Source organism: Pelodiscus sinensis, chromosome 6, assembly GCF_049634645.1.
Source record: "Pelodiscus sinensis isolate JC-2024 chromosome 6, ASM4963464v1, whole genome shotgun sequence".
Taxonomy (NCBI): domain Eukaryota; kingdom Metazoa; phylum Chordata; order Testudines; family Trionychidae; genus Pelodiscus; species Pelodiscus sinensis.
Window position 1 is genome coordinate 100,056,519 of NC_134716.1, and position 17,402 is coordinate 100,073,920.

General features: G+C 39.7%; 1 protein-coding gene across 3 annotated transcripts in view; it reads right to left on the bottom strand.

Annotated features, from left to right (window-relative positions):
- PARP8 (poly(ADP-ribose) polymerase family member 8) overlaps positions 1-17,402 on the bottom strand; it is a 223,055-nt gene that overhangs the window by 54,376 nt on the left and 151,277 nt on the right. For all 3 annotated transcript variants that reach the window (XM_075932482.1, XM_025179680.2, XM_006139520.4), the window contains 4 exons: positions 10,033-10,127; positions 6,603-6,663; positions 5,331-5,421; positions 1,206-1,272 (listed from right to left, as the gene is read on the bottom strand). In XM_075932482.1, coding sequence (XP_075788597.1) covers positions 1,206-1,272; positions 5,331-5,421; positions 6,603-6,663; positions 10,033-10,127 — 314 coding nt within the window. The remainder of the gene's footprint in view (positions 1-1,205; positions 1,273-5,330; positions 5,422-6,602; positions 6,664-10,032; positions 10,128-17,402) is intronic.

Here is a 17,402-nt window from a genome sequence, read left to right on the forward strand (position 1 = left end):
GCCTGAACAAGGGCAACTGTAAGGAGATTGTGTATTTCTGTCCACTGCTGCAGAAAATGGAGGATGTGCAGTGTTATTGTGACTGTGCAGTCAAGGGGGTGCAGCACTGGGGAGTACACCAATGCCAGCCAAACTGGAGTGGGTGCATCTTGAGCCTGGCTAAAGGCGCCACCTAAGTGCAAGATGCCATATGGTTGAGGATGTGCAGACATGTCCTTGTTATCATCAGGGGGCAAGGGACAGTTGGCAAAGTGCCCTGATTCGGTCTTGGGGAGGGATGCCATGGCTGCAGTAGAGTCAAGTACCATGTCTATAAATTCAATTCTCTGCACTGGAACTAGCAACATTTTTTGTCATTTACCAGAAGCCTGAGATGATGACATGTATTGCCTACACACTTCCCAAAAGAAATACTTTTGTTATTTCTATTCCAAAATGTATGACCATACCCAACAATGCACCAAAAGGTGCAGTTTCTTCGAATCCTTGTGTTTGAGAGTAGCCTCCAGCTGGCCTTGCCCCCTGGTGATAACTACACAGACCACTAAGGAGAGACCACTAAGGAGTTTGAGATAGTTCTGCTGTCTGACAATGTACTATCCAGGCGTTCCTCAGCAAAGTAGTGATACTGTGTACCAAGTCCGAGCATGTCTACTTCAGTGTTGCTGTAAGTGCCAACTCCATGGCTGTGTCTACATTGGCACCCTTTTCCGGAAAAGGGATGCTAATGAGACACTTTGGAATTGCAAATGCCGCGGGGGATTTAAATATCCCCCGCGGCATTTGCATGAACATGGCTGACGCTTTTTTCCGGCTCGGGGTTTTGCCGGAGAAAGGGCCAGTCTAGACGGCGCTCGAAAGTAGGAATAAGGGATCTTCCGGAAAAGGGTTTATTTTCTGTAAGATCCCATCTAGACTAGCGCTTTTGTCCGGCAAAACCCCGAGCTGGAAAAAAGCGGCAGCCATGTTCATTCAAATGTCGCGGGGGATATTTAAATCCCCCGTGGCATTTGCAATTCCAAAGTGAAATTTGAAAATGGGAGAAAAAACGTTGTAACTGAACAAGAAGTTAAGGAGCTATTTGGCCCAACGAGAGCTACAACCCATCTGTTAAATGTGTCTTGACACAATGCAAGAACTAACATAAGATGGTTATCACAATAAGGCATTAAGCAAGATTATATTACAATTCTTCCAGAACTTACTTTTTTAGCTGATGTCCCAACCCAAATCTTTCTTTCGTAGAGATCTGAAATACATCCACGGTGGGCACTGCAGAAAATGTGACATTGGTGATATACATACGTAATCACAAACTGCCATGCTAAAACAGACTATCACAGAGATATATTCATTGTATTAGTGATTTGATGTTTAAAGGAAATATTCCTTTCTGATTTATACTTGGAAACTAGAATGAGCGCAGTACTGTTGCCTGAGCCAGTATGGAATCTGAACGACTAAGTAAGAACCAGCCAGCCAACCTCCTCAGTACCATTTCAGAGTATTGGCCTCCCTGTTCAGCAACCCATCTCTAGCCATGGCTATCATTTCCAAAAGTAAACTGTCCCTGTCTTAAAACTCTTCTTGTAGGGAGCCTTACCCTACTTCACCTTCAAAAGACTTAGGGCACATCTACAGTAGGAAATTATTTCCAAATAACTTATTTTGAAATAACTCATGAAATAACTATTTCAAAATAGAATGTTCACACTACAGGGAAGCCTCAAAATTAGTCCCAGGCAGGGTTCCTTAGTGTGGGCACATTACCTCGACTTAGAGCCATAGGAAGCACTGGAGAGTAATTGCTTGGAATGACTGGGGAGTTATTTTGAAATAGCAGCAATGGAGTGTCCACACTACTGCCATTTCAAAATACCTATTTTGAAATAAGTGTAGTTCCTCCTGGAAAGCAGGATTTATTATTTTGAAATAACCGGCCCCTTATTTCGAAATAATGAGCTTAGAAGTATGGATGCTCCACTTCTTATTTCAAAATAAGGGGAGTTATTGTCAGGGCTTACTGACTTACTTACTCATTTAATCTCTTTTTGGTGGGGAAATGAAGGTTCCACTACTTGAGGGGGGAGGAAGGGGCAGGCCGAGAGCCCTTGAACCAACCAGTAAACCCTATATATGATTAAGGGTGTCATTTTGAGCACGCAAGGGCAGCAACAGCCATGAGGGAAAAGTGCTGGTGAGCTCCCTTCACCAGCCAGATATGAGAAGAATGAATGGATGTAAGCATTTTCCCCTCACTCCCTTAGCGTCCAGGGACTGGGATAAAAAGCTAGCTTCATCCCAAAGCACATGGCTGCTGCCCCCCCACACACCCTAAATGGTACCCTTATATATGATGGAAACCACTTCAAGCCACAGAGTATGGAAGCACCTTCAGCACCCAGGCCTAAGGGACCAGTGATATAATTTAATATGGAAACTCCTTGGCTCTCATTCTTAATAATTCTAGTATTCCTCCTAGCCCAGATAAATGAATTATTGAAAAATATCCTTTTCTATTGTTGACCCTGAACAGTGCACCATATGGACACTATAACATCTATAGATAACAGATTCAAAATGGAGTTTGTGGACTGAGGGACAATTCAAAATGGAACCTGAAAAGCTTTTGCCACCAAAATTATCATCTGCACACGGCACATGGCTGTGCACACTTTACCACGGTGCTGCACACAGTGTGAAAGTTTGCACCCAACTCTAGTTTTGAATCCAGCCCTACACCCTGCTTTGCACTAGAGACGCTTAGGGTTTTCCCGCCTCGAACTTTATAAAACCCAGAATCCTGAGGAGATCGGGTTGGCAGTTTTACTACACCATTGCGGAAGAAAGAGACCTCTAGTCAGAAGACCATCGTGAAGGCCCAGTCGAGCTGACAGACCTACCCATTCCATTCCTGCCACCCTCAGGGTGCTTCAACCCACACTGTGGTGATAGCCCAGTAATAGTGAGCCTCGGCTACCTGATTGTTCCCTACATCAGCGGGACTCACAGAGCATCAACATCGTTGGGCACCTGCTGTGGTGAAGACCCTCACGGAGCCTAGAACCACCCTGACATCACCCACAAACTGCACGTCCGCCCATGGTACTAGCAGCAGTAACATCTAACCAAGCGTCTCTCCAAACCCTCAAGGACGCCTCAGTGTTCCTCCCCTGACAGCTGCCTTAAGCTAAAGGGTAGAAGATCCTGACCATCAAAGCTGATCCTGACCATCAAACTCTGACGGACTAAGTATACCATTCTGCTTTCAGTCATCTTTCCTATATTCTTTTATTTCAGAGGGTGAGGGGCTGGGTTATCAGTTCGGTGTTGTGTTGTTGTTATTTGCCTGTTGTATTTCAATACATCTTTTATTTAAATTTAAATCTGATACGTGTCCGTGTTTATTCAGCGGGACTGGGGTGACAGATACAGTGGTTTCCAGGCCAGACATCCTTCTTGGGACAAAGGCATTTTAACATCTAATCAGAGCAGGCCCCATTAAATTTCATTTACTAGTGCACCTTTGCTGGTAACACTATCCATAAACTATACTCTATTGAATGAATTTTGTTTTGGTATTTAAAATGTGGCAAAATAATATGCAACTGAAAATATGATCTTATAATGACATATGTTGGGCAACTTTACAAATATACATATATTTATTTTTCCATAAATTCCTAAAACAGGAGCCTATTGATATAAAAAATGGAAAAGAGCACATAGGTAGTACTGGCTAAGTACTAAATATGAACAGAAGTTTTAAGACACTTGTATTCTGTATAACACATCTGAAACAGCAGCCAGACATTTTACCTCCCCTTGAGCATATGGTACATCTGTTTCTTCCATAAGTGAATGGCAGACACAAAAGAAAAAAAATATATATACCAGAAGGTAATAATTTATTACTCAGAACAGTGTTTCATGTGGAAAGGGTGAGGCAAGAAAGAGAGAAAGTCCTTCTTATATTAATGTGAGATTGATCTCATTGTTCTTTTTTACTGAAAATCTCTGGCAGAAATAGCAACTGCAATATACTTGTAAGATCAATAATGACAAAGCACTTGTCTCTTGCCCTGATCCTGCAATTGACTACATATAGGCTTAAGGGAGCTTCTGCACAAAGTTAGGTGTGGGATTGGAGCCTATAATCCTTGTTTTAACCTTGCCAGCAGTGCAGAAGTTTTATTGTCACTTATAGTGTTGCTAGAGGATAACCAGGGATACGGATTGGAGTGTTCACCCTCCATTGCTGAGTGTATTAGAACTTTGATTTTGTATTGGAGTTGGCTAGCACAATAATGAATATTAACATAAAATTACAATAGCTATTTGCAATAAATAGATGCATATTTATAACAACTATTAAAACAGTAAGATGTAGTGAAACAAGACACTAACTCAACCACGTAAGTAAAATTCTGATACAATTAATGAAATACAGCTTGCAGAAAGTAGTTGCAAGAATCCCTAAGAATTGGCTTAGTGCATTATTTTTTTCCAGATAACTCACTGGGAAAATATCTTTATTGTTCAAGGGCAGAATTCTCCAACTATGTCTAGACTGCAGAGCTTTTCCGGGATACCAGACTATCCTGGAAAAGTTCTGCCATGTCCAAGGAACACATCTGCTTTTCTGGAAGAAAAAAAAAAGTTGAAAAAGCGGATATGTTTGTCAGCATCACTGTAAACCTCGTTGTACAGGGAAGAAGGGATGTTCGAAAGAGGGTTTTTTGTCCAAAATTTGGCCCTGTGTAGATGGGCCAAACTTCAGAAAAGCCTCTTTTGAAAGTAAATCGTAAAAAGATTGTTACTTTTCCTGATTTATTTTTGTAGTGTAGCACCTGTTCTTGTGATTGCACTCCTGATGTTTCAAACAAAATATCACTATTCATCATTTTTTGTCTAACTATTTTATTGAGAGCTAAGTTGTGGTGTCCTTGTACTGTCCTGGGGGAATGTATTTACATGTAACCTGTGTTTTTAACATTGCTAGTAGTCCTAGTGCTTTATATATGGCTGTGAATATTTTCTTCCACTATTTGATCTGAGGAAGTGGGTCTGGTCCACGAAAGCTCATCATCTAATAAACCATCTTGTTAGTCTTTAAAGTGCTACATAGTCCTGTATTTTGTTTTAGCTACACCAGATTAACACGGCTACATTTCTATCACTATGTTACTCATAGTATAACTCTTATTTACTTTGGTTCAGGTCTCAGGCCTTACACTAGGCCCATACTTCAGGTTCTTTCTTTTTCCTACATATATCTGCTACACTAAAGACACCATACACAGCACAGGAAAAATACAAATGTGACTAACCTGGACCATTTAAGTACTGTGTAAGTGAACAGTGCAATCGCACTATTATAGGCTCTGTGCGGATTACATCCCAAGCCACAGCAATCTCTTCCTGATCCAAGAAAAATAGAAAAAAAAACCATTAGCCATAATCAGGAACTGTTTATATTTTGTCAATCAACCCTTGTGAGGGTGAAACATTCAATGGAATATACTCATCTAAGATATTATTTTCATCTGTTTATGCATTCCTGAGCTCTGCTCCATCTACTAGGAGATACTATCTCAAGAGGAGAGAAAAAAGAGTGAGCAGGGTGGGAAATACAACTGGTGTCACATTAGAGGGATACAAGAAACCAGATAGCATATTCCCCATTGCTCTGAGACTAAAGAATTCCATCACAGAAGAGTCAGATATTCATGAGGGTTCAGAGGAAGACAGAACCATCCTGTGTACCACATTTACCCAGGGAAATGATTTCAGTACAGATGCTAATGATGTTCCTAGAAGCATTAACCCAAACATCTACACTAGCGATTTCATCACTGGACCCAAACTACATCAGCCACCAAATCAGAGGCTCATTTAACTGCACATCCACTAATGTGATCTATGCCATCAAATGCCAGCAACACCCCACTGCAATGTATATTAGCCAGACTGGACAGTCTCTATGGGAAAGAACTAATGGACACAAATCAGATATCTGAAAAGGCATTACACAAAAACCTGTTGGAGAACACTTTAATTTGCCTGGACACTCATTAATGGATCTCCAAATTACCATTTTGTTTCAGGCCAATTCCACAAGCCAAATATACAGAGAAGGGTTGGAACTTAACTTCAGTCACAAGTTTAATTCTTATGCAAATGGTATGAACAGGAACATTAGCTGGCTCCCATGCTACCTTCCACATCCTAATGACTTAAACAACCAAACAAATAATGGAGGTGCTCATTGTTCTTATCAACCCCTTGTAACTGTTTGAACCATCTACTCACTCTCTCTTTTTTCTCCCCTCTTTTTTTTTTCTTTTTTCCCCTCCTCCCCCCTTTCCTTATTTATTCTTGGATCTGGACTTCTAATACTCCAAGAATAAATAAGGAAAGGGGGGAGGAGGGGGAAAAAGAGAAAAAAGGAGGGGAGGAAAAAGAGAGAGTGAGTAGATGGTTCAAACAGTTACAAGGGGTTGATAAGAACAATTAGCACCTCCATTATTTGTTTGGTTGTTTAAGTCATTAGGATGTGGAAGGTAGTGTGGGAGCCAGTTAATATATATATGATTACTTACATCAAGAAAGCTAACATCTATATGCAGATCAATGTCTACATCATCAATGGCTCCATATTCCCTGAAAGCAAAAAAAAAATATATTACTTTCCAGCTACTGTTCAGCCACAGAGCATCATGGTAAGCTTTTATTAAGAATAAAATCAGTAATGGATATAAAAGTTCATATAACTGGGTTAGGCCAACTTTTTCATAGTGAGTAATTTTTTGCTGTACTGAAAGGGATCAACTATCAGCATCTGCAAATAATATTCCAAGACTTCAATAACACAGAATCACATTTGAGAGACTGCACAGTTTAAAGGAATTGTAATGGGATACTTTGTAATGGAGAACACTGGGTATAGCACAGCTATATAGCTCAGATTCTCTGTGGTACTACTATACTGAAGAGGGATGCAAAAATCAAGCCAAAGTTTGGAGAGGAGGGAGGGAGAAATCACAATCCTGCTCTAGGAAACACTAATAACTAGTTGGGAACGTTCTAATATATAAACAATATCTACAAACTATGGTGACTAGAAACATAAATAAAAATTAAGATGAAGATGCCAGATATGGCTGTGATGAACCTCCTCCCTCCTCCCCCCAAACAAACAAACCTTGAGTGTCTGTCTAGTGTTTTAGAGAAACTGTTAAAGAATAACTGAACTTCAAAGTCTACCCCATAATGTTGTCAAGATCAGTGTTAGTTTGTATTATCTGCCACATGAAGTTAGTACTGGACTCCCCAATGTGGAATGTTAACTCACGCATATGAGTATTTTAAAGTGCCTGAACTTTCACATTTAATATGGGACTGGCTTGCTTGTGCTGGTTCTTCTTTTGTATTTGCCTCTCATGTTTTTCCTCTTTTCAGTGATTTTTCCTCAGAGTATCAAACACTTAAAAAATACAGGCTAGAACAATTAACTTTCATTTACATTACACAGAAAATTTGTGCCATGTTCTAAATTATTGAAGCGGATATCATTTTAGAGCAGCATCAGCTGTGATATTTCCTGAAACAGCCCCTCTTCAAACCATAACTGACCAGTGCTTGCTATCACACATAAATGGAATAGATTTCTTTTTGCCAATGCTTACAGGTGGTAAGAAAGTCCCTCCCCCCACTCCAGTCTATTAAAATTAACAGTGGCCCAAAACTGCAATAATTAAACTGAAAATTTAACTAACATTTGAAAATATTTTGTCAATATACTTCCAACCTAATGCTGCAGACTGGCCTTATAGGCAAGGGAAGGAACCAGCTCATAGAGCAAATGCCCAACTTCCCAACAGCTTCGTCTAAGCCTGTATTGACACAAATGTTGATTCTACAATGAACTTGATGAAAGCAGAGCTTTATGAAGTTGGATCTGTATTGGTATCATGGAACTCACTACTGGAAAGAGGCCTAAAGTTAAGGTGTCTCAATACTGTGTGTGCCACGTAGCTAAGCTCTCTAACATGTAGTAAAATGCAAACAGCACAAAAGTTCTCACATTTTTTATTATATTGATTAAAGAACAAAAGGCCAAATCCTGAAAATCTGAGCAATTATTTATGCAAGCAAGACCATGGAATTGACTGAGACTATTAAAGTTCTAATATTACTCAAGAAAGTGAGTGTTCAAGGACTGGGCCTTAGAGCAAAATCCCAACATTAAATAAAAATATAGGTGAAACAGCAAAACATCCATAGGCAGAGTAAAATAAGAGGGTATAATAAAGGGTACAACCAACGGATTTTAATGCTCTCAAATTCTCACCCCCTTCATAAGGGATTTTAGGGCTTTCCCACCTAATAAAATGCCAGAGCTGGGAAATACTTCTCCTACTGCAATCTACAATGAGGCTGGGGCAGGTGTCATCCCATTGTACAGATGTAATAGTGCAGCTCTTGAGAGTTTTCAAACAAACTATCAGGAGGCTAGTCCCTTAATTATCAATTTGAATGGACTCTGTTTATTTGTCACATGAACCAAACCATTCAATGTGTGAAGGGTTTGCTTCTTTCTAGCATACAAAGCTCAGTGATGAGGATCCCACAATATACCACACTTCTGGCTTTAGCAGGCTATCCAGAGCAGAACTAGTATACATCTATCTACCAATATCGGAAAGCGCCTCCAAACAGCTGTGTACATAAATTCTCATTAAGTGGGTGCTCCCAATGTCACTGTCAATTGGAATTGGTGCAGTCAGAACTAGAGGAGAGAATGAACCTGAATGCCTAATATTGCATTTTGCAGTTGCCAAAGATTTATTATGGGCATTCTCCACTGCTGAAGAGCATAAGAGGCTCAAAAGTATTCCACATCCCAGAAGCAATAACAGATGCCAAATTCTAATGAATTGATCCCTAAGAGATGGCATAGCCCACAACGTAGCAGATTATTCAATAAATTAAATGCATTAACATTTTTAAAAGGTTATATGCATTGTTGTAATGTAAAGTGCCCAGGGGAACATATTACAAAGGTATGCAGAGTTTTACACAGTGCAGCAGTTAACAGTCTCTCAACTAAATGATTATCTCATTCATTTCTTAAGTCATGTACAACCGCTTGGATTTGAATTTCCAATGTCCTTTAAATCTAATGAATTTCCACTTAACTTCAAACGGCATATGATGAAGACTTTTTTCTTTTAAGAACATCATCCAAAGAATTAAATATATGCAATTAAAATGTACACTTGAAAAATTAAATGGGAACATTATTCAGCAGCACTACATAACTTAGTTTAAATAATATCCCTTTCCTTAGGATAAAATAATAAACATTTTATAGATTAATTAAAATTGTTATACGAACTATATGTAAAATGATCATACAGTCCAGTGTCGTTTTTTATTTCTTGTCTTAGCTTATCAGGGTTACATTTTCCCCATCACCATGCAATCAAATTTGTTACACCTTGCCAACTGGTTGAAATAACAATAATAATGATAATAACTTCTACTACATTTTGGCCTACATGACAGAGCAACACATATTTAAGTTAAATTATGATTAACAGTAATTTTAATCAAAATACAACAGCCAAATCCTGTCCCCATTAAAATTAAAAACAGTGCTCTCATTAACTTTAATGTTTGCAAGATTATGCCTTAAGAAATTGTTCTGAGCATAGGCAGCTGTATTATTAGCAAGCTCAACAACACTAAAAAGCAAAGCTCAGAATCATCACTGCTAGCTTATGATTCTCACTCTCTTTCCTTTAGTTGATATAAATGTTCCCTCTAAGAAATTGGCAGGTTATGACCATTTGAATAGTTTGTGATGAAGACCTTCTGTAGAGGACTATCTGCAATGTGTCAAAGATATCAGAATACAGCTAACTAGCTTCCATTCCCTAAACTCATGCTTCTGATGCTGATTACCAATTTTCTGTCCCTTTTCCAGACACAGATCTGACAAGAATTTTACCCAATAAAAGGATGTACCTGAGAGATACTGCATTAGGCCCATAGATCTCTCTCACTGCTATCAAATCAGCTTCCAGTTGTGGGTGCTTGTGAAGCTCTCCATCATAGTTCACCTGCAGAAAAAATGTAATATGATGGGTATTTTTTTTTTTACTAGTAACAACATTTTCATAGTATTCTAATTGCAAATATGCAGGTGTTACTCAAGTTGTTTTGTAAGCGTCTTCTGGTCTTTTCTGTTCCATTGTATGCCTCCATGTTCCATTGACGGTAAGTTTGCCATAACACTGTACTAAAACACAAGTTGCTACTAAGTCCATATTGAAAAAGGAAAGAAAAAATTGACAAAAAAGCATTTTTATCAAAAAAGTGAAGGTTTCATTTTAAATATTTCCTTTTCTAAAGCCAGTTTGCTGGGGAGTTATTTAGCATATTAACATTTGACAGATTTTATTTTTGTCTGCAATAGGAGAGGAAGAAATTTGCAAAATGTGTGTAAACTGGAAAAATTCACACAAAGTTCAAAAACTGGCAGAGCCTCCTCACTGTCCTCCTTCAAACGGCATGATGCCCACAAAAAACTGTTAGATTTCTGGCATGCTGAGACTTCTTTAATGTACTAACCAGTGTTGTCTCATTGTTTCCTTATACTCCCCCTTCCAACCTTCATTATCTGTTTACTCTTGTTTTATGTGTAGATTGTAAATCCTTAGTTGTTTACATAGGGTTTTTAGCACAAGGAGGTCTTGGTCTCTGACTAAGGTTCCTAAGCACCGCAGTAATACAAATAGCAGCAGTAGTAGTTATAAACTACTACATATTCCTTATGGAAAAGTCCTATCATATTTCATAGGGATGGATTTATGGGGTTCTATGGAAACTACCCAAAAATACAGGGTGAAATCCTGGCCTCACTGAAGTCCTCCTTTCTTCCTAGATTTGTATAACTCTACTTGTTAATACGTCTCCAATTGAAAACCACTTCATTTTAAAAACAAAAAAGATAAAAATCACGAGACAAGGAAATCAAATCACCTAAAAATGATTAATTAGGGATAATGTTCAAAAGCACTTAAGTAACTTAGAACTCAATGGAACTCAGACTCAGAAATCACTTTGTTATTTTTACTGATAGCCTACAATACTATAAACTGTATAGAGAAAAGTGACATGACCCAGGATAATCTTCTTTCTTTATTATTCCTCTTGAAAACATGTGAATGATATACAGTAGTAGTAAATGTATGAATGATATACAACAGTAGTAAATGTATCATTGCATACCTCCACCTCAAATGGAACAAAGAAACCATCAATGGAAGTTTAAGAACATAGAATAAAATTAGATTGTATGAACTCTAAACAGGGTGGATTTAAAAAAATCGATGATTTTTTAAAAATAAAAAAATATTATTACTTAAAATGGATTGTTTAATTATTAAAAAAAATACAATACCAAATTTTTCATTTAAAAAATAACAGTTACAATTAAATCTTATCACAAATATGCTACACCTACACTTACAGTCTCAAAAATGAATTAATGGTTCTAGTTTGTCCAGCCTAATAACCAGCTCTTGCTTCTTGAAAGTACTGTGTCTTCAATTTCTGCTTCTTAGCAGCCTAACATGTGCAAAGACAGACACCAGCTGGATAGGATTGTTTTTATTCTGTGCTTATGTGGTGATGGACCTGGGCCAAGCACAGCAAAATTAATTAAGACATTGTCTAAAGACAGAAAGCCAATATACAGGAAAGGACGGAGGTGGAATAAAAAGGTACAGTGGAGTATTGGAAAGAAACACAGCTTCCCATAATCTCCTACACTTTTGCCACAGAAAAAGTGTTATGGCTTTAAGGTGTAAAAGACACTCTTTCGGGAATATTTTGAAGAAATGTGTTCCCTGAGTAAAAAAGGAAAACATGTCAAGTGTAAGCCGTGTCAAAAGAAATTGGGGGCCTACCTGCAAGGATGAAACATAATAAAGAAAGCTGCTTATTGGGAGAAAATGATGTGGATGAAGATATGGATATGTCTGAAGAACAATGTGGATCAACTCTGCAATGCATCACTCTTTAAGACTCTCTATACCTTTTAGTATAAGTGTGATTTAACAAGTAAATTCAGAGCTATTTTGGATGTTGCTGGAAAACTCCCCACAGTTGCTCACCTTTGTAACTGTTTGTCAAGATGTGTTGCTCATATCTATTCCAATTAGGTGGGTGCACACCACGTACACGGCTGTCAGAAAGTTTTTCCCTATCTACTACCTATCAGGTTGGTTGTGGATCCCTCTGCCGCCGGTGTGATGCTCTATATATAACCCTGCCAACCGAAGACTCCTCAGTTCCTCCTTGCCAGCTACTCTGACAGTGGGGGAAAAAAGGGTGAGTATGGACTAGATATAAGCAACACATAAGCAACATATATCAAAGGACAGTTACAAAGGCGAGTAACCGTTTTTTCTTGAGTACTTGCTCATGTATTCCAATTAGGTGATTCACAAGCCGTTATCCTGAAGGACAGGGTCAAAGTCACAGTCTAGCTAACTCTAGAACCACAGTATTAAAAGCCTGTTGCAACATGCCATACTGCAATGTGAAGGTGTATACCAAAGACCAAGTTGCAGCTCTGCAGATTTTCTGGAGGGGTATATGAGTCAGGAATGTCCCCAAAGATGCCTCTGCTTGTGTGGAGTGTGCAGTAGCGAAGGGATATTGGCCAGGTCATAAAAATGCACTCAGTGATCCATGATGAGATATGCTGCGACAAGACTGGTTGTCCCTTCACTCAATCAGCTAAAACTATGAGCAGTTACGATGGCTTATGAAAAGGCTTGTTCCTTTCGATGTAGAACACTGGTGCATCTCTCACATCAAGGGAGTGCAGGTGCTATTCCCATGCATTCTGATTAGGTTTAGGGTAGAACACAGGAAGAAAGATAACTTGCCCAGTGTAGAATCTGGAAACCACTTTCTGGGAAAAAGCCAGATGAGGGAGAAGCTTTATGGAAGACCGTGCTCAAAGGTTCTGAAGTTAGGGCATGAAGCTCAGAGACCCCCTTCCAGGACAGGTAGAGAAGTGACCACATAGCTAAAGGCTCAGATGGTGGACCCGTGAGGATAGAGAGGATGAGGTTGATGTCCCAAACAGGGGCAAGGAAACCTCCAAGGTGGAGGGTGGAGCCTGTCCAATCCCTTAAGGAAGCGCCTTACTAGGAGGCTCAAAAAAAGTGTGGCCTGCTTCAGCTGGGTTTAAGGCAGAGATAGCCATCACATTCATTCAAAGGGAAGACGTCATTAGACTTGCTTCTTCAAAGATACCAGGTAGTCAAGCACCTCAGGAATGAAAGTAAAAAAAAAAAAAAAAAAAGGGGGGGTCCTAGTTGTGCTGCAGGCACCAGCATGAGAATTGTTTCCATTTTGCTAGGTACATGAGTTTGGTAAAAAGTTTCCAGCTCCAGAGGAGAACTTGCTGAACCTGTTCCAAGCAAGCCTGCTCAGTGGGGTTCAACCATAGAGACACCACATCACTAGGTGAAACGAGCATAGGTCCAAGTGAGGCAGAAACCTGTGGTCCTGCATGATGAAATCCAGCACTAGGGAAAGCATGATTGGTGGTTGTAACGAAAGCTGTAGGAGCATGGGGTACTAATACAGATGGCCCTAGGTGCGGGCATATCAGGATGATGTCTGTCCTGTCCCTGCAGAGCTTGAGGAGTACCTTGTGGACAAATCAGAATGGGCGAAAAGCATACAGCAGGCCAGTGTGCCACAAAACCAGGAATGCATACACTACTGACCCTGGTGGAGATTCCAGAATGAGCAGAAGCATTGGCACTTCTGGTTCTTCTGAGTTGTGAAGAGGTCTAACTAGAGAAACCTCCACCATTGGAAAATGTTGAGGAGAATGTCTGGTTGAAGTGACCACTCATGAGTGAAGAACCACCTACTGCAATGATCTGCCAGCTGGTTCTGAACTCCATGGAGGTAAGACATCTCCCAGTGAATGGAGTGTACTATGCACAAGGCACAAGTCCTACAAGTGAAGGGCTTCCTGGAAGAGTGGAGAGGAATGTGTGCCACCCTGTTTGTCCTTCAGGGTATCCTTTATCCGAGAGTGTTCTCTCAGGCTTCCTACTGTGTAGACAGCGCCAAAAACTGAAATAAGCTATTTCAACTGAAGCTATGCAACTGACATAGCTCAAGGTGTGTAGCTTATTTCGGCTTTAGCCCTGCTGTGTTGACATGCCCTTAGTTAATCCTTATTGCTTGTTTAATTTGTTAATCAGGTTTAGAATCTATCACCCAAGGATGCAGGACACAAAGCTTCAGTAAGAGAAATCTAGAGTTTTCAATGGGGCTTCAAAATTAAGTGCACTCGAAGTACAATCTGTCTTAGCGTTTTTGGTAACTTCGAATCAGATCTAAATCAAAATGACAGTGGGAGTGGGGAAGATGAGAGCTGTAGAAGTTTTAAGGACACTATGCATTTAGTATTCTGACTTGTCTGTTAGAGTTCATAAAATTTGAAAATTTTAAAAAAAAGAGTTTAAGAACAGTCATCAGCTGGCAACTCAAGCAACTGCTGCAATTGCAAATGTGAAACATTTATGTCACATTTAAGATTCAGTTTAATAAAATGTAAGGGCTATTGTGTTTGAATGCATGATTAGTTATTACCATTCTTAATGTACTGCTGCTGCATCTGCAGCTGGACACAGATAATGAGCATTAATAAAAATCAAGTTATCTAAAAAAATTACACAGACTATACCCTTAGATGTTGTAAAATGCTGTACCGAGCTGTAAATTAACATTTTTTAGTGGTCTGATTTGCAGCATTGTTTGAAGAAAGGTGAACAAGTATCAATGGGAAACTTGATTTAAATCATCAATGGAGTTTTTTTGGGCCATGTCTATACTACAGATAAGATCGAAGCAGCTGCAGTTGATCTTCCAGGATTTGAATTAGCAGGTCTAGTGAAAACATGCTAATTCAAACTGAGAGGACGCTCCCCCTAGATGCTCTTAGTCCTGCTTCTATGAGAAGTAAGGGAAGTCAAAGGGAGAGTGTGCTCCCTTTGACTTCCTGCAGTGTGGATGGTGCCAAAATACGAGTTAAGATACTTCAACTTAAACTACATAATTAACTCAGCTGAAATTATATATCTTAATTTGAACTTATTCCCCATTGTTGATTTAAATCAATCCGCCCTGAGTCCAAATAAGTTATATTTATCCATACGCTATAAAGATACTAGATACCTTTAAAATGACACATTGTGTATTTTCCTTTGGGAAAAAAATACTGTAATCTATACTATTAGGCTGTGTCTACACTGGCATCCCTTCTGGAAAAGGGATGCTAATGTAGAACTTTGGAATAGGCAAATCCGCGGGGGATTTAAATATCCCCCGCGGTATTTGCATTAACATGGCTGCCGCTTTTTTCCGGCTTGGAGATAAGCCGGAGAAAAGCGCCAGTCTAGACATGATTCTCCGGAAAATAAAGCCTTTTCCAGAGGATATCTTATTCCTACTTGAAATTTAAATTTAAATCCCCCACGGATTTGCCTATTCCAAAGTGCTACATTAGCATCCCTTTTCTGGAAGGGATGCCAGTGTAGACACAGCCTTATAGTTATAGTGAATGCCTATAACTGGTGTAACCACACTGTCCTGTTTAAATCTGAAGTAATTTTATAGAAGTCAGTTTCTCCAGATTTGGATTGCAGGTTGGACCTTCCTGGTTCAGCACCCTCAGGACATGAATTGTCCTGGACTAGGAAGTTTGCTGGACCAAGAGAGGCCAGTGCTCTCCTGCTGGCTGCCCTCATCCTAGGCTCCTCTCCCTGGGGCTCATTGCCCTACCACTGGCCCTGCTAAAGCTAGTCTGTCACGGCTCCCCACCCACTTCTCCAGGGTCTCCAGGGGTTCCCAGTGGGGACTATTCAGCTGCTGCCAGTCCCACTGGCACAGAGTATTCCCCAGGGTTCCCAGCTGGGGTCACCTAACCGCAGACAGTCTTGCTGCCACCGGGGGTTCCCCAGCCAGGTAGGTGAAAGGCACTGTGAAAGGCAAAAAAATGAAGCACTGGAATCCAATTCTGCCTTTCAAATATCTATGTAAAATTCGCACTGACAACAGTTGTTGTTACACTCGTTATAACTGATGGCAGTATGGGCCCTTGATTTGTACATCATATATAGTAGGATTCTAATTCTGAGATTCAGGGTTCTTTATCAAGTTTGACATTTAGAGATGCACATTGAAACTGCAATAAACAGTACGGGTGTGTCTAGACTACAGGGTTTTTTCGAAAAAGTGTCCTTTTAAAAAAAAAAGTCCTGTGTCTAGATTACTGCTGCACTCTTTCGAAAGTAAATCAAAAGAACACCGCAGTTTTTTTGACCGAGGAAGAACGCTTTTCGAAAGTTCATTAAAAAAAAGGCGCTATGTAATGCAAACTGTGCTCTTTTGAAACGGAGCATCCACACTGCCTGGGTGCTCTTTTGAAAAAGCGGCTTGCCTTTTCAAAAGTACTGGTTGTAGTCTAGACTTTTTTTTTTCAAAAGAGGCTTTTTCGAAAGTATCTTTCGAAAGAGGCTTGCAGTCTAGATGTAGCCTACCTGTCCAATCCCCTTTTAGAAGTGAAAATTAGCCTGTGATAATCTGACCACCTTTAGAATTAATCAAAGAATCTGATGCCCATCTGAAACTCATTAGCATGTAGCAGCAAAAGGTTACCAGATGTACTGAGAACATTTATGAAAGGGAGGGATCTGAGCTTGTGTTTCGCTAACTTATTCTGGTCAAAGATGGAAGGCATAGCTCTCGACGGAGTCTTGTTCCTATCCTTTGTGCTACAAAAGCTAGGACCTAAAACAGGGAAAGAAAAATGGATGATGATGCTCAGTCAGACAGAATCAGTGTTCAGGGACAGGGTAAGGTGAGGATAGCAAGACTCCCGCCTTACACCTTTCTCTCTCAAGAAGGAAAAAACCCAAACAAACTAGGACCCATCACTCTCTCAAGTTACTGACATAATCGTTAGCTCATCCAGAGATTTAAAGGAAGTGCTCACAAAGACTCTCATACAAAGCAAGCATAAGTTATAAAGGTCCAAAAAATAAAAGATCTGATAAGTTTGACATATCTGAAAGGATTGTGGCGAGATAGTCGCAGCAGTTAAGCCAAGCCGTGATATAGATTTTTGTGTCCCAACACAACAACAGAACTCTTTAAAAAGTGTTTAAGTGATTTAGGAAAGTAACTCTTAAATCCTATTTCAAAGAGAACTACATCAAAACACATTAATAAACTGCATGTCAGCAGTGTTCACATACCCAGACAGTTAGCTTGCAGCAAGCTAATTTAGATAAATT